At 41.7% G+C, this 26,453-nt stretch overlaps 3 protein-coding genes across 9 annotated transcripts in view; 1 reads left to right on the plus strand and 2 right to left on the minus strand.

The window, feature by feature from the left end:
- The window catches only part of LOC119693291 (zinc finger protein 1 homolog), a 538,991-nt gene that overhangs the window by 216,587 nt on the left and 295,951 nt on the right, over positions 1 to 26,453 (plus strand). The gene's annotated exons all lie outside the window — the stretch shown is intronic.
- The window catches only part of LOC119693302 (zinc finger protein 62-like), a 159,265-nt gene that overhangs the window by 17,728 nt on the left and 115,084 nt on the right, over positions 1 to 26,453 (minus strand). The window contains exons 1-4 of one of the 4 annotated variants that reach the window (XM_048623990.1): positions 23,727 to 24,243; positions 23,136 to 23,205; positions 22,670 to 22,821; positions 8,717 to 10,078 (exon numbers count right to left, since the gene is read on the minus strand). In XM_048623990.1, coding sequence (XP_048479947.1) covers positions 8,760 to 10,078; positions 22,670 to 22,821; positions 23,136 to 23,200 — 1,536 coding nt within the window. In that variant the 5' untranslated portion in view covers positions 23,201 to 23,205; positions 23,727 to 24,243 and the 3' untranslated portion in view covers positions 8,717 to 8,759. Of the gene's footprint in view, positions 1 to 7,993; positions 10,079 to 22,669; positions 22,822 to 23,135; positions 23,206 to 23,726; positions 24,244 to 26,453 lie in introns of those variants that run through there. The other 3 variants (XM_048623989.1, XM_048623991.1, XM_048623993.1) reach the window with 3 other exon arrangements.
- On the minus strand, positions 12,359 to 16,030 carry LOC125489149. Its single transcript, XM_048624013.1, has 2 exons — positions 14,766 to 16,030; positions 12,359 to 13,101 (listed from the first exon to the last, which is right to left on the minus strand). The coding sequence occupies exons 1-2, from the start codon at positions 15,771 to 15,773 to the stop codon at positions 13,084 to 13,086; spliced, it is 1,026 nt and encodes a 341-aa protein (XP_048479970.1). The 5' UTR covers positions 15,774 to 16,030; the 3' UTR covers positions 12,359 to 13,083.

Raw genomic sequence — 26,453 nt, forward strand, 5'->3', positions numbered from 1 at the left:
ATGCACTCTACTAAGTTCCTAATAATTTCATTGAAAGAGTACATAGTATTTAGATAATCAAAGGTTTAAATTCTGTTTTTTTTTTGTAATAAAGTCTAAAAAAATATCAAATATTGTTCTAAAAGTGAGATTTCTTGTTTATAAAATTCGTGTTTAATCAATAAAAGGACCGATTTTCCATAGAAAAAATATATCAAACGCTTTGTATTATTTAATTTTCCCTAAAACAAAATAAACCGTATGTATTATTTCGACATATGACAAATTACCAGCAAGTATGTAAGCAAAAAACGGGCTATACAGTCATAAATATGAAAATCGAAAATTTTGACACGCAAGACCGTATTATCTTCGGACCGCCTCAGAAAAACACTTGTAGATATAAAATGAAATGACTTAGGCTCAATTGAACTACTTATATGTTTTTATTGGCAAAGAGTTAATCTACCAATCACAAAAGAAATATATTTATATTATTTATTATTCTTTAAATTATGAGACACCAAACTTTCAAAACGCGATATCTCGAAACAACGTTTTTCAAGATATGACGGTTCGGATTGTCATGTGCGATTTGTGGTTGTTGTTTGTATTGTCTATGGTTTTTTGACAATTAAAATGTCACCAAACGTCAAACTTGAAGAAAATTTTGACTGTTTGGTGCTTTCGAGAGTTTCGAGTGTATTATTTTGGTAATATTACTTTGCTTTGCGCTACCCCATGGATTCATATTGGCTCATTAAACTACTTTATTGAGTTTCTTGGACATCGTCTCATCAAATGATATACGACCAAGCTTGCTCCCGACCAAGCACGCTCAGATTCCTTGGGAGCTCCTGCTATCGGCAGCCGTCGATGCATCGGATCCCTGAGACGAAGAACAAAAACAGCATGCCACCTGACTGATGACCCACCCACTGTCTACCCGGACCCAGGAGCTAGAAGGCCTTGAGAAAAAAGCCCGGGCAGGATCCTGACGGGCGCAGAATATCATCTTCGATGCTTGTCCCACGGCCTGACTGAATAATATTTATATAATCAATGGAAGGACAAAAACAGTAGGTAAGTGCCAGTACCCGTGACATGTTATTATAATTGGGCATATGCACACAAAACAACTCAAAAAACTTTTTTCACATGGCACTACTTGGTCGGCTAGGCCTAAACCCTTCCTTCATTGGAAGGAAACCCCTACCCCAGCAGTGGGGACGTGATGGGTTATGATGATGATGAAGAGGACAATAGGAGTCATAATATTAGTTCATAAGTATAACTAAAATCTAATGAAACTGTAGTGGAATACCTACATCAAACAAAATAAAATAATTTAAAATTAAAATTAATTCATAAAAATTATAATCATATTTAATATTTTATTAATTGTATAAATTCTAATTTAAAAGCACAAATAAAAGCAAGCTATTTTGTATTGTATAAATATCTACCTAAATATAAATTAACTAAACTAAAAAGTAAAAGTAAAATAAACAATAATAATAAATACCTAACATTAAAAACAAATAAGTAAATAAATAATCAATAAAATATAAAACGCTAAATACTTACCTTCACGTCACGAAGAATGATGTCGTGCCGTCCCGCTGATACACTGGACACAAGTCGCCGCTCGCTAGTGACAACTACGTCACCGCCTCGCCTGTTCTAAAAATAGATTACGGGCTCGCGACTGTCCGTCGCATGCGCCGCCCGCAGTGCCAGAATCACTACCGCGCTGAGTGCATGTCGCTTTACGCACGCTATACCTACGCGAATATTTACGCGCTTACGTTAAATAATTTACTAGCTTTCTACTTGCTTGTGTGCTTATAATACCTAGTACTTGCTTGTGCTTATTTCGATAATTTAAGAACTTATAATTTGTGGATGTGCAAATAAACTGTGTTTAATAATTTACCAAGTGAGTTATTATTTCTACAACATACCACATACCACATTGGTGACCCCGCTGAAGCATTCAACGTCTGAATAATATGGAGAAAGACAAGACCACGATGGCAAGTACTGGCAAGGGAAGTTCCCAGACGGAAGACCGCAACAACACCAACGACGACGTCAGAGATCGCGTTTCCACTGCACCATCTGAAGTATGCCGTGTCGGTGTAAAAATACCGCCGTTCTGGCCGCAGAAACCGGCACTATGGTTTGCCCAAGTAGAAGGTCAGTTTATACTTTCTGGTATTAAGTCTGATGACACAAAATTTTATAGCGTCACATCTCAGCTTGACGAACAGTATGCGTCAGCTGTTGAGGATTTAATTAGAAGTCCTCCGGCTACTGGCAAGTATGAAAAACTTAAGACGGAATTAATCGGAAGATTATCTGCTTCTTATGAAAAGAAGGTTCAGCAGCTTTTAATGCACGAAGAGCTTGGTGATAGGAAACCTTCACAATTTCTTCGTCATTTACAGAACCTCGCAGGAGAAAATCTTCCCAACGAGTTCCTGAAGACGATCTGGACCGGCCGAATGCCTCAAAACATCCAGACGGTTATAGCCAGCCAACCCCGTGCTACGTTAGAGGATTTAGCAGACTTGGCCGATCGTGTATTCGACATAACTTCTCCATACGCAGGTGTAGCCAGCACTTCAACATCAGCCGCTGCAGCTGTAGGTCAACCACCGGCCTCCGCCTGGAATGATATGGTTATGCAGATCTCAGAGCTCACACGTCAGGTAAAAAAGCTTACTACTGAACGCTTTCAAAATCGCTCAAGGTCAAGGTCAAGATCAAACCAACAAAATCGGACCCGGTCATCATCCAACTCAAGCCGCAGGAATTCCAAGTACCCAACATGCTGGTACCACTACAAATTTGGACCAAAGGCCAATAAATGTCTGAAACCCTGCAACTTCACCGAGTCGGAAAACTACCAGGGCGGTCGATAATGGCGACAGACGATTGCCCCAAAGCTACAGGTCGCCTGTTCGTCACAGATCGTAAGTCAAAGATGCAGTTTCTCGTTGATACTGGAAGCGATCTCTGCGTCTTTCCACGGTCTGCATTACCACAGAGACGACCAAAAACCAACTACCATCTTTACGCAGCCAATGGATCAGTAATCGACACCTATGGTTATTATCATATGGAGCTCAACTTAGGACTTCGGAGAGATTACTCGTGGCGATTTGTTGTTGCGGATGTCACTCGAGCCATCATTGGAGTAGACTTCTTGTCTTTCTACAACATTATGGTCGATGTTCGTAACCAGCGTCTTGTAGACAACACCACGTCACTCTCATCAAAAGGAGTATCGGCGCAGACTACACCGACTATCTCATCAGTCAAGTCAGTCGTCGGAGATACACGGTATCACAATTTACTGAGAGAGTTCCCGGACATCACCAGACCAAACGGTTCTCAGCCGGCCCTCAAGCACGATACCGTCCATCACATCAGGACTACTCCAGGACCCCCTGTCTTCTCTTCACCTCGACGCTTAGCACCTGACAAGCTGAAGATAGCGAAACAGGAATTCGAAGCGATGCTGAAATCTGGTGTGGCGAGACCATCTGAAAGCTCGTGGTCTTCTGCTCTTCACATCGCACCAAAGAAAGACAATGGTTGGCGTCCATGCGGAGATTACCGACGCCTGAATGGTCGCACAATACCGGATCGATACCCAATAAAACACATTCAGGACTTCACTCATCAACTAGCTGGCAGTCAGATCTTCTCCAAAATCGATCTCGTGAAGGCGTTTAATCAGATCCCTGTAAATCCTGAAGATATTTGCAAAACAGCGATCACAACACCATTTGGGCTGTATGAATTTCCGTTCATGACATTTGGGTTGAGAAATGCTGCGCAGACCTTCCAGAGATTCATCGACGAAGTGCTCAGAGGACTCGATTTTTGCTATGGATACGTTGACGATGTGCTAATATTTTCAGCCACTGAAGCCGAGCACGAAGGTCATTTACGTCAACTCTTCAAAAGACTTAGCGACTATGGCATCTGCATCAACTCGGCGAAGTCAGAATTCGGAAAATCGAAAATAACCTTTCTTGGGCACGAGGTTTCCTCTAAAGGCATCAACCCTCTCCAGAGTAAGGTGCAGGCAGTTCAGGATTTTTCAGTCCCAAAGACTGTCAAGGAACTCCGTCGATTTCTTGGGATGTTCAATTTTTATAGACGATTTGTCCCAAATGCCTCAAAGATCCAATCACCACTAAATGCAGCACTAACTGGTTCTAAGAAAAGTGGATCACAACCGGTGGAACTAACATCGGACATGATGGATGCATTTAACGCATGCAAGGATCACCTAGCTAAGGCAGCCATGCTAGCTCACCCACACACTGAAGCAGAACTCGCCATCTTCACAGACGCATCAGATACTGCGATCGGCGGAGTTCTTCAGCAAAGAATGGACAAGAAGCAACAATGGCAGCCACTTGCCTTTTTCTCTCGTTCCCTGAAACCGTCGCAGCGAAAATACAGCCCCTATGATCGTGAGCTACTCGCCATCTATGAAGCCATCAAGTACTTCCGGCATATGGTAGAAGCTAGAGATTTTGACATCTACACCGATCATAAGCCATTAACGTTCGCATTCACGACCAAAAGAGACAAATGTTCGCCAAGGCAATTTCGATACCTAGATTACATATCGCAATTTACCACCAACATCAAATATGTTTCGGGCAGCGATAATGTGGTCGCAGATGCACTCTCACGGGTTGACGCCGTCACTGATTCCTTCGATTATGAAGCTCTTGCAACTTCTCAAGATACAGATCCTGAGCTGCAAGAACTCCTTCACAAAGGCACGGCACTTAAACTCGAAAAGACACAGATGTCAGAAAGCCCACTTCACCTATATTGTGATGTATCAACACCTAAAGCCAGACCGTATGTCACACTCAGCTTTAGGAGAAAAGCCTTCGACGTCTTACATAGTCTGAGTCATCCAGGAGCATCAGCATCGGCCAAATTAATCTCAGATAGATTTGTGTGGCCAGGAATACGCAAAGATTGCAAACAATGGGCTAGAGAATGCACAGAATGCCAGAGAAATAAAGTTTCCCGTCATACTTCCTCTCCTCTCACCCCAATTCCTGTTCCTTCCCAACGATTTTCCCATGTTCATATGGACATAGTAGGGCCTTTACCCGTTTCTTGTGATTCCAGATACTGTCTCACCGTCATCGACCGCTTCACCCGATGGCCTGAGGCGTATCCTATGGCTGACATCACCGCAGAGACCTGCGCCCGCACGTTCATCGTTGGCTGGGTCGCACGCTTCGGGTGTCCAAACACCATCACCACGGACAGAGGCAGACAATTCGAGTCCCACCTCTTCCGCAACATCGCGAACATCCTCGGTGCTCAACATCGTCCAACCACGGCATATCATCCTGCTGCAAACGGTATGGTCGAAAGGTTCCACAGGCAACTGAAGGCTGCTATCAAATGTCACACCAACATCAACTGGACTGAAGTACTCCCGATGGTCCTACTCGGAATACGCAGCGCCTGGAAGGAAGATGTCAAGTCATCATCTGCAGAACTGGTGTACGGAGAACCTCTGCGACTACCTGGTGAGTTCTTTTCCCCATCTAAGAACCAGGCCATAGATGTTGCAGATTTCGCGGACAGATTACGCAAACACATCTCCAACCTGACTCCAACCGCATCCAGCTGGCACTCATCCAGGACGTTCTACATGCCAAAGGATCTGCAAACGTCAGAGTACGTTTTTCTTCGCACTGACGCAGTAAGAAAACCTCTTGACTCTCCATACACAGGTCCCTACAAAGTCTTAGAACGTGGAAAAAAGACGTATAAAATCGACATCCAAGGTAAAATCTCCACCGTGACAGTCGACCGTCTAAAGCCAGCACACATAGCTAGAGATGACAAAGATGTTCCCACTAGACCGGAAATTCCCACGAGACCGGAAGTTCACACGAGACCGGAAGTTCACACTAGACCGGAAGTTCTCGCTAGACCGGATGTCACTAAGAAAAATGTACCTACACCTATCCTAAAAACAGCCGAGAGAACTACAAGAAGTGGAAGAAAAGTACGCTTCGTCAACTATCGCCTGTAGTAACAGTCTCGGCGGGGGAGTAATGTAGTGGAATACCTACATCAAACAAAATAAAATAATTTAAAATTAAAATTAATTCATAAAAATTATAATCATATTTAATATTTTATTAATTGTATAAATTCTAATTTAAAAGCACAAATAAAAGCAAGCTATTTTGTATTGTATAAATATCTACCTAAATATAAATTAACTAAACTAAAAAGTAAAAGTAAAATAAACAATAATAATAAATACCTAACATTAAAAACAAATAAGTAAATAAATAATCAATAAAATATAAAACGCTAAATACTTACCTTCACGTCACGAAGAATGATGTCGTGCCGTCCCGCTGATACACTGGACACAAGTCGCCGCTCGCTAGTGACAACTACGTCACCGCCTCGCCTGTTCTAAAAATAGATTACGGGCTCGCGACTGTCCGTCGCATGCGCCGCCCGCAGTGCCAGAATCACTACCGCGCTGAGTGCATGTCGCTTTACGCACGCTATACCTACGCGAATATTTACGCGCTTACGTTAAATAATTTACTAGCTTTCTACTTGCTTGTGTGCTTATAATACCTAGTACTTGCTTGTGCTTATTTCGATAATTTAAGAACTTATAATTTGTGGATGTGCAAATAAACTGTGTTTAATAATTTACCAAGTGAGTTATTATTTCTACAACATACCACATACCACAAAACATTTTTGTTTGTTACAGAACATTGAAATTGGCTTGTAGGCAAGACGGAAGATGGTCAAAACCGGTCAGAAATTGATGCCCTAGACACGGTTGGAGAGCTCTTGTTGGCAGAAACCACTTGAATGGTGAATGGTGGTGCTGAATGATGGTCAGATGACTGAAAAACTTGGCATACATACTATGAGACCCATTTGATGACTGATATAAGCAAAGTTCAGACTGATTATTGTGATAGTTGATAACTAAGAATACCTAATATGCTTTTATGGTGTGTGAAATAGTATACTTTTTATAATTTATTAATTAAAAGTTTAATAAATGTTTTACTTACCTAAAGAAAATATTATATTTTTATAACCATAGTTGTAAGTACATGCTAGCATACCCACTTATTTTTTTATAGTTAGTGTGTAGTTGATAAATAATAAAGCCTGACTAGGGTTTGTCACTGTAGTGAAAGGATTAGTCGCTGACTACCCGGTGTGCCAGATGTATTCAATGTACAGTTTATATGATTTACACTTCATGAACTCCACATTTAGCATTCAAACTATTCAATTAGCCACTTCATCTCAGTTAGTGTGTTGTTCACGTGTTGTTGATAAATCATAAAGCCTGACTAGGGTTTGTCGCTGTGGTGAAGGATTAGAATGAGTCGCTGACTGCCCGGTGTGCCAGATGTATTCAATGTACAGTTTATATTATTTACATTTCGTAAACTCTATATTTAGCATTCAAACTATTCAATTAGCCACTTCATTACCTACATACTTTGACGTGAATAGGCAAACTTAAAGTATTTATAAGTATGGGAGACAACTGAAAATCTGTGGTTTGTTCCTAAGGGCAAACATATGCGCTGAGTTGCTTCCCTTTTGGTCTGCTTCAACACACACTTTTCGCCTCTTAATTTAAGTGTACAAATGTTTAAGTGGAACAAATGAATGTCTATCTATCTAACTTATTAGCACATGTCAGCGACAGGATTTGAATCCACATCTCTTCCGTGAGGGGCGGGCGCTTATTTATTTATTTAAACACTTTATTGTATGTATACACAAATTACACAGTTTAAAGTAAAATTTAACAAGTACAAGAAAGAACAATACAAGTATATATATACAAAGGCGGACTTATCGCCTAAACGCGATTTCTTCCAGTCAACCGTCTGAGCTAACACCGCTACATATAAGTAATATGATATATAATTTTAGTCAAATAAAAAGAGCATGTGTGTTTTGACAAATGTTGTTTTTAAAGCATTTTCAACGGGTTATTAGAGTCCCGGATCATCCTCCCTGTAAGTATTATAGTAATTTTCCTTTCTTGCATCTCTTCTTGTAGAGCAAGGATGAAATTAACAAAAACTAAACAAATAATAATTTGTGTCACATGTTATCACCACCTTCGAATTTGAGTGATAAAATGCTACCTAAACAAATGTCAAACTGAGACAAGTGTGGACAAATTGGTACACCCATGTTAGGAAATAAGACAAATCTTCCAATCTCGCTGTCAAAATTGTAACTCATATCTTGTAGTGATTATTTCGTGTTGGCCATGTTAGCGTTTGTGAGGACAACTGGTATCACACAATTTGTTGCAACTAGCTGTCATTTATATCTTGTCGCAGCCATACTGTGCTACGCGTGCAGGACGCTGTCCTTGAGCAGCCGGGTCACTCAGTAGTGAGTCACACGTGACGGCTACAGACGGCGCCGCTAGAAAGCGACCGTCCGCGCCGATGTCAGAATTGCAACTGAGGTGGTTAGTGTAGGTGGAGTCGCTTGTATGTGGGTGTAGGAGAGCGTGTCGACAACGCGGCCTGTGCGTCGCCGGCGCTGCCTGCAGTGAGGGGACAGGCGGAGGCCGAGCCCTCGCCCGCAGCGCGCCCCACTGACACTCACTGACATCCCGCTGTTTCACGCCGTGTCATGTACTATGTTTCCTCATGTTTCCCGGATCTCACATTATTTCCGACTCATCAGAATCATAGCTATGACTGGGGTGCAGTGTGATGTAACATGTGCTTCTTAAGATTGACTCTTTGGGTAAATGATTTCGTGCAAATGTCACACTGGAATGGCTTTTCGCCAGTGTGAATTAACTTATGCTTTTTCCATGAGCCCCGATGCCTAAATGTTTTCTTGCAAATGTCACACTGGAACGGCTTTTCACCCGTGTGGATCAATTCGTGCTCTTTCAAAGTACTAAAATGCCGAAACGATTTTTTGCAATTACCGCACTTGTATGGCTTTTCGCCACTGTGAACTAACTTGTGGCTCTTCAAATTACTTCTTCGGTAAAATGTTTTCATGCAAATGTCACACTGGAGTGGCTTTTCGCCTCTGTGAACTAACTTGTGGCTCTTCAAATTACATCTTCGGTAAAATGTTTTCGTGCAAATGTCACACTGGAATGGCTTTTCCCCAGTGTGGATCAATTCGTGGTTTTTCAAAGTACTAAGGTGCCTAAACGATTTTTTGCAATTACCGCACATGTATGGCTTTTCTCCAGTGTGAAATAACTTGTGTGACTTTAAATTTGTTATTTGGTTAAATGTTTTCTTGCAAATGTCACACTCGAATGGCTTGTCGTCATTGTGAATTAACATATGCTGTATCAAAATCCTTTTCCTAGTGAATATCTTCTTGCAGGTGTCACACACAAATTCCTTCACATGAGAGTAAATTATTTGTTTACATGTCACAAGAGAATCCGAGGCTTTAGTTGAGTGAGTGGACTCGGTGTGTGTGTTTGTGTAATGTTCACTATACGCTTCAGTGGTGGGGAACAACACTGCACACTGAGCACAGTAACAGTTATTGTTCAATAGAGTTGTATAACAGTTTGTTAGAATAATTTTCGCTCTCAAACATTTTTCCATTTCATAATACTGTTTAGTTATCCTCATGCTTCTATTTTCATCAGTGTATATTGACACTGCCAAATCTTGATCATTGTTTGTTTTGTTGTTAACAACATTATTACAGTCACCTGGTGCATCAATTTCTCGTTCTTCGCTAGACTCATCTACATGTATCTTGCCGAGTATAATTCTGTTTCTGTAAAATATCAATTCATTTGGTACATTCTCTGATTCCTTCTTGATTTCAGTTTCAATTTTATGAAATTCTGTGAAACTGTTGCCCTTGACAGTTTTTGTGTCATCCATGTCAGTACACAGGTGGTCAGGTTTCACATCCAGGTCTTGAGTGGAGCACTCGGTAGGATGATCCCTACTGTAGACCGTTAAATTGTGTAGTTGATTTTCGTTTTCATATCTCTTTGGTACTTCCGGCGTTGTAAAGGATTCTGTAAGGTAATATAAAGTTTAGTTGGGATAGATATAATTAATGTGTTTGGGGTGTGATATGAATGAAGAAAGAGTAAATATTCTACTTTTTAGTTTACAACGCTAGAGTCGGTGTGTGGTTTTTCACTGCTGTGAAAATGTTAGCCAGATTAGTGTTAGTTTCATTCAATTTTGTTAAGATAGGGATATGTCAGCCACTGGATTAGAAGTACAGTCAGCTGCATAAGTAGTAACACTTTTGAACCTTGTCAAACTTACCAACTTCCTGTTTGTTCATTCAACCATTGTCGTTTTGTTTAGTAGGTAGTTTGATACGGTACAAAAGCGTAGTGTGTAGCTACTTATGCAGCTGACTGTACATGTACATATCAAAATGTATGAAAACCGCATCGACCATATTTTCGCGGCCGTCTCGCTCGGCTCCCTGCTAGCCGAAGCACCAGAATGTGATGTATTTGTGGATAGAATGAGTTCTCTGATGAATGTATGCAGGGGAATGTTAGAGAGAAGTGTGACTACTATAATTATAAATAAATAAATATAAATATGTGGGGACATCTCACACACGGCCATCCAGCCCCAAGCTAGGCAGAGCCTGTATTATGGGTATCGGACAGCTGATATATCTACACAAATACATAGATAGATACATATTAAATATCAACACCCAAGACCCGAGTACAAATATCTGTATTTAAACAAATATCTGCACGCATCGCCGTCTTGGAAGCAGAAAGTAGTGGAGACGAAGATGAAGAGCAGTCGGAATACGCGTCTGAAAGTTGGAAAGTAGAAGAGTGGCTGGATCAAACGGGAGTGCCACCACAGCTTCAAGCTCCGTCGCCTGCGCTCTGCGCCCCCGCCGGTGTCGCCCCCGTTGCTGCCGCCCCTGTCGTCGTCGCCGCCGCGGCCGCTCCCGTCGTCGCAGCCGCCACTGCCGCCGCGCCTGCACACGCCGCCCCCGTCGCCGCGGCCGCCCCCGTCGTCGTAGCCGCCACTGCCGCCGCGCCTGCACACGCCGCCCCCGTCGCCGCGGCCGCCCCCGTCGTCGCAGCCGCCACTGCCGCCGCGCCTGCACACGCCGCCCCCGTCGCCGCGGCCGCCCCCGTCGTCGCAGCCGCCACTGCCGCCGCGCCTGGACACGCCGCCCCCGTCGCCGCGGCCGCCCCCGATGCAGCCGCCACCACCGCCGCGCCTGCACACGTCGCCCTACAGTCAAGAAGCCAACCGCGGGACGTCCCAGCCGCTGCGAGCCAGCCACAACAGATCAACATCTCCGAGCTGGCATCCGCAATAGCACTCGCCGCGAAGGCCGGACAGCGGGCCACGCCACGCTACCACACGGAGCTACCGTACTTCGCCGGCTCTCACCACGAGTGGCTGTCATTCCGTGCCGCATATTACGAAACAGCAGAGGACTTCACCGAGACAGACAACGTGGCAAGACTACGACGAAGTCTAAGAGGAAGAGCCAAGGAAGCAGTCGAGAACCTGCTAATATTGAATGCACGCGCCACAGACATCATGCGCGCCCTGGAGTCTCGCTTCGGCCGCCCCGACTCCATCGCCATGTCCGAACTCGACCGCCTGCGTGCGCTGCCGCGCCTCACGGACAACCCGCGCGACGTCTGCATCTTTGCCAGCCGCGTGGTCAACGTCGTCGCCAGTCTGCGCGCTCTCGACCGCACACATTACCTCTACAGCCCAGAAGCCACGAAGATCACGATAGAGAAGCTGACGCCCGCCATACGCTACCGATGGTTCGACTACGCCGCCACTCAAACTACAGAAGAGCCGGACCTTTTAAAGCTCTCCAGATTTCTCCAAAGAGAAGCCGACCTCTGCGGGCCCTACGCGCAGCCAGAGACAGAACCCGCAGAGCACAGTCAAAACAGAATGCAGAGAGCTTACACCACAGCGGCCACAGTCATAGAAAAAATAGAAAAATGCCGCCACTGCGCCACAGAGGGACACAACATCACGGAGTGTCCACAGTTCGCAGAAACAGATGTGAACTCGCGATGGGAAATAGCCAAATCGCAGCGACTATGTTTCCGATGCCTTCGCTACAAGAATAAAACTCACAGTTGCAAGCGAAACCGCTGCGGAGAAGATGGCTGCAATTACTTCCATCATAGATTGCTGCACTTCACAAGATCAACGGTCACAGCAACAGAAACCGTACCGAAAACAGTATCGTCAGTGTGGTCGCCGCGAAAAACACACGCGTATCTGAAGATCTTACCTGTTAAGTGTAAAGGAGTCAAGTGAAACACGCGTTCAAGCTTAGACTGATCGTTTATTGATAAGCGCAAGACCTACCCTCCTACATTCATATTACACATACCGACAACCCCCTCAAAAAAAAACTTAGTAAGTAAGTAAACTTGATTATGCTAGTCACAAAATTCATGTAAGAGAAAAAAAAGAAAAACATGCAAGAAAAATGCCTATTCAATATTACACATCATAATCAATTGAATATTTAGTTTAGGTATATTAAGAAGGTACATGCATACAGTATAAGTACAAATATTTTCACAAAAAAAAAACAAATGTAGTTGATATAGGTAAGTACTAAGTGCCTAGATCTTAGATTGAATGTTTAAATTGAAAGATAACAATAACAAGTAATAATCAATCCGGCATTATTTTATATAAATGACATTTATAGTAACTTATTTACTAGTTAATAGACTAACAAACAAAATTACTATAACATATTTATTTTACTTAGCATTGTTAGCCTAGCGATAACAAAGTAAGTAGCCAATAATTCATTGTATTATTAAGTATATTAGTTTGTATAGGGCGATGTTTTATACAATTTAACACCATAATTATAGAATACATATATTATAACTATTACAAATATCTAACAAAATCATAGGTAGGTATATAAGTAGCGTGAATTACTTTATTGTGATAAATATCTTATGCTTACAGACAAAGTAGGTGTAGGTACTTATATTATGCCATTGTTGTTGACTAATAGCCCCAGCGGTCAGGCGGCCTCACGGTCCTGCCAAAACGAGTCACACGTTGAGTACCAGCCACATTGTGAGAGTGAGATACGTTTACAGGGGGATTTTCAGCTACTACTATGTCATCATACGGCAAGGTCATTGACTGAGAAGTGAAATCAGCTGGTTCGCGGTCGCGTCTATGCTCCGAGTCTATCAATAAGTGGCGTCTATTTCTTATCAAGGTACCACCACCCTGTACATCAATTACATATGACCTTGTTCCTCGCAATGCCCTGACTATTGCATTTTGCCAACTTTTATTTATACGTACTTTTACCTTTTGTCCCACTTTCAAAGATAACATGTCACGCGCCCTTTTATCATAATGTTTCTTTTGTTTTTGCTGTCGAATTTCTAATTCACTTTTAACATTTTTATGTATCTTCGGAATAAGAAGGTTTGGTGTGCACGGTATAACACTCCTTAACTTTCTACTGTTCAATAACTCCGAAGGAGATGCTAACGTACTACTAATTGGGGTATTTAGTAACTCTAATAATGCTAGTCTAAAATCCGAGCCGTCATATCTCGTCTTTTTTAGAATATTTTTTATTGTTTGTACAAATCTTTCTGTTTGTCCATTAGACTGAGGATACCGTGGTGATGACGTCACATGATTAAAATTCCATTCTCTTGAAAATTTTGTAAAGCTGGAGGAGCTAAATTCTGGTCCGTTATCTGTCATACAGGTTTCTGGAATGCCCTGCCTACTAAAAATTATTTTTAATTGTTCAATCACATGTTCAGACGTCAAGTTGAGCAATTGTATTACTTCTACAAACTTGCTAAAATAATCTACTACTAATAGATAACTAGACCGCTCAAAATGAAAGATATCGGCTCCTACTTTTGACCACGCTCGCGTCGGCACTGGATGCGGTATGAGAGTCTCCCGTGAATTTTCATTTTTGAATGTGAGACATGCCTGGCAATTCTTAATTAGATCCTCTAATTTTACTGTGATTTCATCCAATGTAGGTAACCTAAAATGTTCACGCCTAACAGCTTTGTTTAGATCTTTCGGATCTAAACAGATTCTCAAATCACCATCAGCTTTCCTTGCTACTGTCATACTGCTGACCCAGTCAGTGGGTCCCTCAACTTTGGCGATTATTCCCTGACGTACCATATCATCTAACTTTATTTTTATTTTATCCTTCAAGGCAAGCGGCAATTTTCTTGGTGCATGAACTACAGGCTTAATATTTGGATTAACCTGTATTTTATGCTCACCTGGCATACAGCCTAACCCTTCAAAAACATCAGAAAACTCATTTAAAATACTTGTTCTATATTCTTCGCTCATACTTTTTGTTACTGTTGATACTAAGTGGACCATATTCATTTCCTCACAAGAATAGCGCCCTAATATAGGTGGAGAATCTACATCAGCAATGATAAACTCGAGAATATACTCCATGCCCTTGTACGTTACTTTCTGATTGCAACTACCAACTACTTTTATATCTCCGCCTGAATATCCCCTTATTTTTATGCACGATTTCAAAAGATTAGTTTCTGATAACCCTATATCTTGTAAATACCTACGAGGCAAAACATTAACATCCGCACCTGTGTCTAACTTAAAACGTATCTCACACTCATTAATACAGATAACAGCAGACCAATCGCTATGTGATTTATTCAAACAATAGATTACCTCATTAGGAGACTCCTCTACGCACATCTCGTAAACATTACACATCCGTGAATAGTGATTGTAGTTGTTACACTTGAAACACTGCCTACCAAATGCCGGACACTTATCTTTGTCATGTGATATACCACACGAATGACACTTAACACTTTCATTTGGCCGATCACTGTAACTACGTTGGTTAAACCGTTGGTGTCCATCGGGTTGGAAGTGGAGTGGCCGGGCTCCGGCCCAGCGCGCCCGCGGCGGCGGCGGCGGCGGCGGCGGCGGCGGCGCACGGGGTCGCATGCGAGCGCCGCGTGACCAGCCGGCCGCGGCACCGCGACCCGTCGCGCGCTGTCCTCGTCCTGACGACACCCAGTACGCCTGCCCCTGCTTCTCGGTGTTCCTCATGGCCGCAGACGTAGACCCACCATACTGCTGATCAATAGCGAAAGCTCGATGTTCCGTACTTTCCTGTTTGATTGTTACTGCCTGTAGTCTGGATATTTGTGCCAAGTTGCATATTTCTAACGACTTTTTTAACGTTAATTCGGGCTCACGTAACAACCTTTCTCTTAAGGCTACTTCACGGATACCACATATTAGCCTGTCCTTGATTAAGTCATCACATAAGTCTTTAAATTCACAACTTGCAGCAATTTTCTTCAACTCGAATGCATATTGTTCTATTGACTCAGTTTCGCTTTGACTCCTGGTGAAAAACTTATGTCTTTCTATTGTTAGATTCTTTTTCGGCAAAAAAAATGAATCAAACTTTTTAAGTAAGGTGGCTGTGTCCTTGAAAGTTTCATTAAACTGTTGATACACTTCACGGCATTGTTCTCCAATCACGTGTAGTAAAATACTAATTTGCACTTTCGGGTCCTTAGTGTGAAACTCACACGCTTCACTATAAATTATAAACGAGTTTTTCCACTTTGTCCACGACGATGATAAATTTCCGCTAGTAATATTGTCCAAATTGTTCATAAAATGAAAAGGCGGCGGAGGTACAAATGCGGACTCCATTTTGTTACTACGGTGTTAGATTATTTGTCACTCACTCCGAACTATAGGTATATTGCACTACAGTTATTTTTTATTTACTATCTACAGTATAACGAAGATCTGTACGTAAATAATATACTGTATTTAACCGTATTAAATTTAACTTAAACCGGCTGCGCCATGTAAAGGAGTCAAGTGAAACACGCGTTCAAGCTTAGACTGATCGTTTATTGATAAGCGCAAGACCTACCCTCCTACATTCATATTACACATACCGACATTAAGATCGTCGGACCGGCGGGAGAAGTACACACGCACGCTCTGCTCGACGATGGCTCTACCGTCACGCTTATAGACGCGGCCATAGCAAGACAGGCGGGCCTCACGGGCCCCATCGAGCCGCTCAACATAGCCGCCATCGCCGACACCAAGATGAACGCGTGCCATTCTCGCCGCGTCAAAGTGACTCTACAGGGAGAACGCGCACAGTACACGATTAATGCACGGACCATCGACAACATACAACTCTCCGCACAGACGGTGAAATCTGAAGATCTGCGAAATTGTGTTCATCTGCGTGACATCGCACAGCAGCTGAAGTACGAAGCAGCAAGACCAAAGATCCTCATCGGTCAAGACAATTGTCATCTTCTCATCGCGAGCGAGGTGCGACAAGGACAACAGGATGAACCCGTCGCCTCACACACGCCTCTAGGCTGGGTTCTTCACGGAGCGCACACGAGAACAGTGAATAAGAAACACAATAGAGTCAACTGCCTGACTACGCGTGAAGATGACCTGCGTGAGCCACTCATCGTGCCCACACGCCCCCACAGCGACTTAGAAGGACGCGCCACCAGTACTCTCGCCAAGTGTACAAGACAAACAGAAGCCTCACGTTCATGTCGCCGTTACGCCGCCCGTCGCGACGCCTCAATCGAAGATCATAGTACAGTCCACGACAGGCGATGGGCATCGAAGATGAACGTGAGCAGCACAGCTACGCGAGATGTACACAGACCCAAAGGGCGCCCCCACAGTGTGGTCCAGACTACAGCCACAGATCAATGCCACAGACGAAGAGAACCGCCGCGCCACCGCAGGCGCCGCCGCCGCCGCCGTCGTCGAGAACAACTAATGATAAAGCCTACAGAGAGCGACGAGCGAGCTGGCCATCCTGCCCTCCGAGCCTGCGGAGCCAGACGTCCCTCACCGAGATCTGCAATGACGACCACGGCGTCAATGCACGGCGGGAGTAATGTTCGGGACAAGAATAATAGTTTTACTTGTTAATAAATAAATATGTCTCTGGAAGTGAGGAAACTAGCGCCATCTAGTAGAAAGTAGCCTAACTATGTAGTTCATCTATTCAACAACAGATGGCAGCACGGAACTAGAAGTTTCTACTAAGAAGTAGAACATTAAGTCTTTTCTAGAGCTTTCTGGAATACTCTATCATCCGTAGAGAATGGTATAAAAGGCGACGCTCGCGCCTCACAGTCAATTCAGTTAAAAAGCAAACAGCGAAGAAAGAACAAGAAGAAGAACAAGCAAGCAACAGCTCTAGCTCTCTCACTTCCTGACTGGTGAACAGAATAGAAGTCTTTCATTCCTGATCCCTGCCCGCCGTACTTCCCTCAACCAGAATAGGTGCACCCCGCACATATATAATTAATGTGCTTATATCAATGATATGAATATTGATATTAATTAATATTATACTGAATAAGGTTGAATGTTAACTACAAATAAATAAGTGATATGAATACTTGATATGAATGAAGAAAGAGTAAATATTCTACTTTTTAGTTTACAACGCTAGAGTCGGTCTGTGGTTTGTCACTGCTGTGAAAATGTTAGCCAGATTAGTGTTAGTTTCATTCAATTTTGTTAAGACAGGGATATGTCAGCCACTGGATTAGAAGTACAGTCAGCTGCATAAGTAGCAACACTTTTGAACCTTGTCAAACTCACCAACTTCCTGTTTGTTCATTCAACCATTGTCGTTTTGTGGAGTAGGTAGTTTGATACGGTACAAAAGTGTATAGCTACTTATGCAGCTGACTGTACATGCACATATCAAAATGTATGAAAACCGCATCGACCATATTTTCGCGGCCGTCTCGCTCGGCTCCCTGCTCGCCGAAGCACCAGAATGTGATGTATTTGTGGATAGAATGAGTTCTCTGATGAATGTATGCAGGGGAATGTTAGAGAGAAGTGTGAGTGCTATAATTATAAATAAATAAATATAAATATGTGGGGACATCTCACACACGGCTATCCGACCCCAAGCTAGGCAGACCCTGTATTATGGGTATCGGACAGCTGATATATCTACACAAATACATACATTCATATACATATATATTTAATATCAACACCCAAGACCCAAGTACAAATATCTGTATTTAAACAAATATCTGCCCCAGCCAGGAATCATCGACAGCCACGATCTTGGGCATAGCAGTCAGGGTCACTAATGTCGCGCTTATAAAAAATGGCTAGCTAAGAGGAGAGAAGAAATGAGAAGCCAGGGTTCAGCTTGACACAAATTTATTTAAAGGTCAACGTGGGTTAGGCCTACACTACACGATCAGTCAGTTTTCAGTTGGCACGGATAGGGACTCCCCTGAGTCGAAGAGTATCGGCGTGGAATCCCGATAACGCGACCGGCGTGGAAGTCCTCTTCTCCAGTGCCCAGGTAGGTAGGCAGGCAGGTCACGTGGCCGTTGCGTGCGCGTGGCGTGTAGCTCGGCTGCGCGGCGTGGTCAGCAACACGAAGGCAGGGGGTTGCCGAACCAGCACGTAGAGGGCGAGCCGTAGAAGTAGGTGAACCGCGGAGTAGGTAAACCGTACCGTGGACGTAAGCGTGGACCTTGGAGTTTGTAGCGTGGACCTTGGACCCCGATATTAGGGAAGACACGCACAAGGCACCACTGGTAAAGTCTAGGTCATTCGACACTTTAGAGCGGGCTAGGCACCTAGAGGACTGCCGTGAGGTAGGGTCACGCGCAGTCGATGCCGTAGCCCGTGGACGAATGATCGAGAGCCAGTGGTCACCGAGTGGGGCTGCCGCGATAGTGGGGACAAGAACAAAAGACCGCTTCGCTGTCTAGGGATGGGAACGCGTCGATAATTTGAAGAATTATCGACGCCGAAGATTAAGTTATCGATAAAGTCGATACTTTAAAAGGGAATTTACAATTAAATTATTAAGTTAATTACTATGATGTAAGTTATTTATTTGGAAGAAATAAATAACGTGACATTACCCCCCTTTCTGCCCAAGGATTTTGACCTCCTAAAAGTCAAAATCCGCAGCTTAATACTTCTTTGTAACTAAAGAAACTACATACACATTTATACATCTCTTGCAAAAATCTTTCATACTTTCAATCATAATAAGCCTCATCAAACATTTAGAGGTTAATAAGGCCACCTAACATTCAAAGAGGCAGCAAATATAATAATTTGCTAACACAAGCAGAATCATAACTTAAAAAGAAAATATTCAAACTGAGGGTAGAATGTTAAAAAAGTTAACGATTTTAATAGTTAAAGTCCAGTCAATAAATTTAAAAACAAGGAATTTAAGGTAAATGTCAATGGGTTTAAATGAAAGTAAAAATTGATTCTATCCGAAAATCTAAAACTATAGCGAATAGCGTCATTTTTAAAACTACTGTGTGATCAGGTTTACTTAACTCATTGATTCCGTTCTGTTACAAAATCAATTAAAGTAGACAGTTTTTTCTCAAGTACACAGTAAATTAAATAAGCAAAGCATAAAAGATGCAGCTGAAAACAAAATGCAACTATTGTACTGTGTTAAACAACAATGAAATTTAACGATCACAATCAAATAAATATTTTAAATAGGAAAATATTATCGATGTCAAAAGTTTTGAATAAACTACAGCACTAGATTAAAAACACAGTACCACAGTTACGAGGTGTAGCGGGAATAACATAAATTGACAAAAAGAAGTCTTTGCAAGTTGCACGCACACAAAACAAGCCACGTTACCAACCAAGAAATGACTGACCGTTAGAACCACGTGGAGGGCGCCAGTGTCGCGCTTATAAAAAATGGCTAGCTAAGAGGAGAGAAGAAATGAGAAGCCAGGGTTCAGCTTGACACAAATTTATTTAAAGGTCAACGTGGGTTAGGCCTACACTACACGATCAGTCAGTTTTCAGTTGGCACGGATAGGGACTCCCCTGAGTCGAAGAGTATCGGCGTGGAATCCCGATAACGCGACCGGCGTGGAAGTCCTCTTCTCCAGTGCCCAGGTAGGTAGGCAGGCAGGTCACGTGGCCGTTGCGTGCGCGTGGCGTGTAGCTCGGCTGCGCGGCGTGGTCAGCAACACGAAGGCAGGGGGTTGCCGAACCAGCACGTAGAGGGCGAGCCGTAGAAGTAGGTGAACCGCGGAGTAGGTAAACCGTACCGTGGACGTAAGCGTGGACCTTGGAGTTTGTAGCGTGGACCTTGGACCCCGATATTAGGGAAGACACGCACAAGGCACCACTGGTAAAGTCTAGGTCATTCGACACTTTAGAGCGGGCTAGGCACCTAGAGGACTGCCGTGAGGTAGGGTCACGCGCAGTCGATGCCGTAGCCCGTGGACGAATGATCGAGAGCCAGTGGTCACCGAGTGGGGCTGCCGCGATAGTGGGGACAAGAACAAAAGACCGCTTCGCTGTCTAGGGATGGGAACGCGTCGATAATTTGAAGAATTATCGACGCCGAAGATTAAGTTATCGATAAAGTCGATACTTTAAAAGGGAATTTACAATTAAATTATTAAGTTAATTACTATGATGTAAGTTATTTATTTGGAAGAAATAAATAACGTGACACTAACCACTACACCAGTCAGTTACTTCATTATGTAAATTAAGTAACGCCAGAGATGCGGGTTTGAATCCTGGCCCTGACATGTACCAATGAGTTCTTTTAACTTAAGTACAATGTATACCATCACTCTTATAGTGAAGGAAAACATCGTGAGGAAACCTGCATATCTAGATCTAGCACATCTAGATATGTGAACCCACCAACCCGCAGTGGACCAGCGTGGTGGGAAATGGTCCAAGCTTAGGAAGGCAGTTTAGACCTTGGGGACATGCAAAGGTTCCACTCGAGAGAGCCCGGTGCAGGTACTTACACCCTCACAGAGAATGGAATGGAATGATATGATTATGGAAGATAAATTTTTAAAATAAAAATCACATAAAAAACACACACCATCCGACCCCAAGCTAGGCAGAGCCTGTAATATGGGTATCGGACAGCAGATACATTTACACAAATACATATTAAATATTAATATCAACACCCAAAGAATAGAATAGAATAGAATAGAATAGTTCATTTATTTGCTTGAATATAGGTAGGTACAAAGATGTTATAACAATTTTAATTCTGCTATATTCTACCCTTGAAGGGTGTACAAATATAATTTTACACTGCATGCACATTAATAATACATTTAAAAAAAGAAATAGTGTCAATAGATCAAATTTGATTCAAACAGTATTAATAAAAAAATTAAAAATGTCATGCTTCAAAAAAATTAATAATAATGTCAATAGAAAACAATATAAAATTAAAATTAAAAATATCAAGCTAAATTAAATTATAAGTAAATAAATAGGCACATTCAATCATTAAAGTCATCAAAAAATTCATTTATATGATAATATGATTTTGATAATAATAAATCTTTCAGTTTATGTTTAAATATTTTAATGTCAGCGGTTTCCTTTAGTATTTTTGGAAGATGGTTATATATTTTTGTTGCCATTCCGAATATACTTTTGTCAAGGAGTGCTGTTTTCCTAGGTATGGCACACATTTTATTTTGAAGTCGTTCACTTCTAAATGAGCTAAATAGGCTCATGTTACATTTTACAAATATTGCAACCTCAAATATGTACAGAGATGTCAGGGTTAAAATAGAAAGCTTTTTGAAGTATAGTTTGCAGCTATCTCTTTGTTTCAGTCGGCATATGGCCCGAACACATCTTTTTTGTGCTTTAAATGCCCTGTCTCTGTCCGTTGAGTTACCCCAAAATATAATTCCATAGCGGAGAGTAGATACCACATAAGCCAACCAAGACCGGAGTGCAAACAAATATCTGTCTTTAACAATTTATATCAGCTGGGAATCGAACCCGGGACCTTCGGGATAGCAGTCAGGGTCACTAACCACTACACCATTCAACCATAGATGAGTAGGTATAGCTTAGAAAACCTTGATCAGGCCAGCATAATATTTCCTCATTAGTACAGGGTGTCCAGTAAGTAGTAAGTACCTACGACAAACTGCATGCGGTGGTAGCCTAGGTCTAGGCTAATGATGGGCGATTATGAATGACAGCAACAATCGAATGGTTTGATACCACTAATATCAATAATCGAATTTGCAAACCAGTGAACCACAAATTTTGATAATCGAATGATCAAATTACACTATTCGAATAAGAGGAAAATAGAGAAGAGGAAATTAGAATAAAAGGATATGAATAAAGTCTATAATCAAATTATTCGATTATGGTTAGTGATAATCGTGCACCTTTAAGTCTAGGCCTACCTAAACCACATGAAGTATGTTCCTTTAGAAACGATACAAATATGCCAAATAATTATCCAATATTTTTTTTAAAAGCTGAATTCGCAGCGAGAATTAAACTCATTCCAGGAACATTGTTTAAAAAATGTTTTGATGATTAGATTATTTGTTGGCGTATGTGTATCGTTTCTGAAGGAGCATACTTTGATAATATAATTGTGATAAAATACATTTTGATGAATAACAAAGATTTTGTGTTTAATTGATCTTTTCCCTATAATTTTTAAACAGAGTTGTATAATATAAATGTATCCTTAACAGAGCATTCAAATTACAAACCTGGTGCTACACCTTCATTTGTATCAAAATCAATTATTTCTTGTTTGAGAACGGCAAGATCTGAAAACACACTCATCACAGTAGGGTTGTTCAACAGATCATGTTCCTCTATGTCCATGCCATCCTCCATCTTATAGTGTGGTTTCGTACAACTAAAACATGAGAAATATATTCAAATAGCAATTAATGACTTCTAACTAAGTAATATAATGAAATATATTCTGAAGGCACAAAATTTAATTTTAGCGATGTAAAACTAGAAATGTTGCCAGTGAAATATGAGATTTGACTTAACACTCATCATCGTCATCATCATCTCAGCCATAGGACGTCCACTGCTGAACATAGGCCTCCCCCAATGATTTCCACCTTGTCCGATCGGAGGCGGCCCGCATCCAGTGCTTCCCCGTGGACTTGACCGTATTGTCTGTCCATCTCGCGTGGGGCCACCAAACGCTGTGCTTACCGGTACGTGGTCTCCACTCTTCTGCTCCACCGACCATCAGTCCACTCACTAACAGTAACACTCATACAGCCTGATTATAAACAAAGAATGTATATAAGGTTATGACAGCCTAAAATTAGAATTTGTGCCTTCAGAAACAGCATCAATATAATCCTTTATTGCAGAAATACATGAGTGTAAAAGGTGGGAAAAATAGTAAGTAGGTATTCAGAACCATTTTCTACCAGTTTTCATAACATGCAAGAAGATTTATAGTTCATAATTTTACAAAAATTCAATAGACTGTAGCATGATAATCTGTTTACTGCACCAGATTTAGAGCTAAAACGATATAGACTTTTTGAATAGGAGGCCACAAACAAACACTCATATAGCATTTGAAGAGGAAGGCCGCCCTCACCCCCTACCACCAGCTAATTAAAGACCTCTGCAGGCTCTCTCACTTCCACTGAGCCTACAGCCACCGACAACTCTACATTCTGCCACATATTCACTCTTGTGTGTAGCATAGATTTAGCAAACAAATGGAGGAAAAGCTAACCTCAAGACCAGAAGTAGGTAAGTATGAAGGTTTTATAAAACTATTCTTACCCAATGCAGTGCTAAACACTTTATTCAGCAGACTATCGGTGAAATTATCATTTATTAGCTTTAAGGGTGCGAATAGTTTAGAATATTTTTAGGTTTTTGACAAAAACACATCCAAATACTGAAATACAAGCCAAAGCCAAGCTGCAGGGGGGGGTCAGTGCCTTAATGGTTGAACTTTTAGTAGAAGGTAGCGCCATCTCTTTATATTACTGTTATTACCAAAAAAGATGTAAGATGGCGTTATGAACAAGACCCTAGAACAATAACAAGACACATAGATAAGTAGTATTTGAATGTTACATTGTCATGATCTATGGCTATTATGAAGAAATTGCGTGTCAGTGTCAGTTCAGTCAGTTGTCTTAAAATGTCTCGTAAATAACATTTTTGTATTAAAAGCCTATATTCTCGGTATATCGTTATTTATAAATTTTATATACTTACCTACAAATAAAAATAAACATGATTTGTCAAGAAAAAGCATATTTATCCGCAAAAAGTGTTTTTATGAAATTCTTGCGACCTGACAGATTCCATATGGATCCAGGTTCCATGTGGTTCCACGGGAACCGAGCTGAAATGGCGGCACTGGCAAAGAGCGATTGACATCTTCATATCCGCTGAAGATTAAAATACTATGTGTTACCAAACTGATAAATGTCGTCAAAGATTGGCCTCACGAGCATAAATGATGCAATATTATCTTGGACGAAATGACTTTATCACCACAAGTGCATTATGATGCCGCTAGGGATCAATTGAAAGGATTTGCTTACTATCAAAACATGAATTGGTTTTCATGGTGAAAGGAATAAAAAAGGAATACACACACCCACTTGCATATTATTTTACAAGTGACATGAACAAAACTGAACTGAAACATTGTTATATGCGAGGTAATAAAGAATTATATTTATAATAGGTACTTAATTTGTTTTTTATTTATTGTTGCATGTAGGTAGGTACATAAATAGATTGAACTTACATTTAGCTAATAAATGTAATAACTGTTGTGTGGTGTAACTACGTTAAGGCAAATATGTCTTAGTCGCGGTCCTGTGGAGGAAAACGCGCTTCAGGAACGTCACCCCGCTGGACACAGGGTCCAAGCGGGTAGCTGCGGTACGAGTGGAGGTGGCTGACAGAAGCTTCATTGTGCTGTCCGTGTACATGCCGTGTGATAGTGATGTCAACCTTCCGTTGTTTACTGAGTGCCTAGGAGTGATTAGTGCAATAGTAGAGGGTAGTGATATAGAATGCATAGTAGCCCTCGGTGATTTTAACGCAAACTTCTTGAAAAAAGAATCCTTATTTGCCCGTGAGCTCCTTGAATACTGCCGTGATCAACGATGGCAATGTGCGGACTTATCTGTGTTAGGTGAGGACTCCAATACGTTTACATATCGCAGTGCGTCGCATGGGACAATAAGCTGGCTTGATCACTGTGTTGTGACGGCGGCGGCTATGGACTTAATAACTAAAGTAAGTGTTGATAATAATGTTAACTGGTCAGACCATTATCCACTTATAATCGATTTTGACATAAATTCTATAGTACCAAAAATTAACTTAAAATGTAACACAATTAATAAAATACTATGGGGAAATAGGGTTCCTTCCCAGATAGACAAGTACAATGAGTTAGTTATAAATTCCTTACAATTTATCTCTGATCCAAATTTTTTATGTACAGGTAAAACCTGTAATAATTTAGAACATTGTAATCTGATTAATACCTACTATGATAGCCTGGTGAATTGTCTGAGTAATGCTGCTATTGACTCACACAGGGGGGCTGATGTTAAAAAGAAACAACAAGTTATAGGATGGAACTACCATGTGAAAAATAGTCATTCGTTGGCTAAAATAGCCCACAATGCATGGATTTTTTATGGATGTCCGAGCTCTGGCCCTTTTTATAATAACATGAATAATACACGGAAAGAATTCAAAAACAAATTAAAATGGTGCCAAAGGAATGAGGATAAGATAAAAATGGACATAATCGCTTTTAGTAGGCACAACAAGGACTTTGGTAAATTCTGGAAACAAACAAATAAGTTAAAGTATAAAACAAGCCTCCCGGTGTCAGTGAATGGCAGTCATGATGAATCTGAAATTGCTAGTATGTTTATTAGTCAATTTAAGGTTGATAATTTGGAATGTAAGAACTGTAAGAGTGACTGTGCCCGTCGTGGCGCGGCATGCCCGTCTCAGGGCACGGCTACACCGCCGCCGGCCGGCCCGTGGTCGCCGCCCGCTCCGGACTTACCGCTGGGCGGGCGGGTAGCACGGGACGAGCCATCTGAGCCCGAATCACGTGACACACAGATGCTACACGTCACGGCTGACCAAGTGCGTAAATGTGTTGTTTCTATGAAGCGTGGCAAGTCTCCGGGCCATGACGGGCTCAGCATTGAGCATGTTCTATATGGAGGTTCATTAATTTGTGAGAAACTCGCCGTCCTCTTGAATGCGTGCATTGATCATAGTTACTTACCTATGAATTTTATGAAAACAACTGTAGTGCCGATTGTAAAAAATAGAACTGGTGACCTCTCAAGTCTATCAAATTATCGTCCAATATCATTGGCTACAATTTTTTCAAAAATTTGTGAAAGATTAATTAGTCATCACTTGAGTGAAGAAAATATGCCTATAAACGAAGCTCAGTTTGGTTTTCGTAGCAAATTGTCAACTGACCTGGCAATTTTTGCACTTAAAAAT

This window comes from Plutella xylostella, chromosome 11 (assembly GCF_932276165.1).
Source record: "Plutella xylostella chromosome 11, ilPluXylo3.1, whole genome shotgun sequence".
In the NCBI taxonomy this organism is placed as follows: domain Eukaryota; kingdom Metazoa; phylum Arthropoda; class Insecta; order Lepidoptera; family Plutellidae; genus Plutella; species Plutella xylostella.

Excerpts from the sequence above, each read along its gene's own strand:
- LOC125489149 (XM_048624013.1), bottom strand. The coding sequence starts at position 15,773 with ATGGAGTCCGCATTTGTACCTCCGCCGCCTTTTCATTTTATGAACAAT.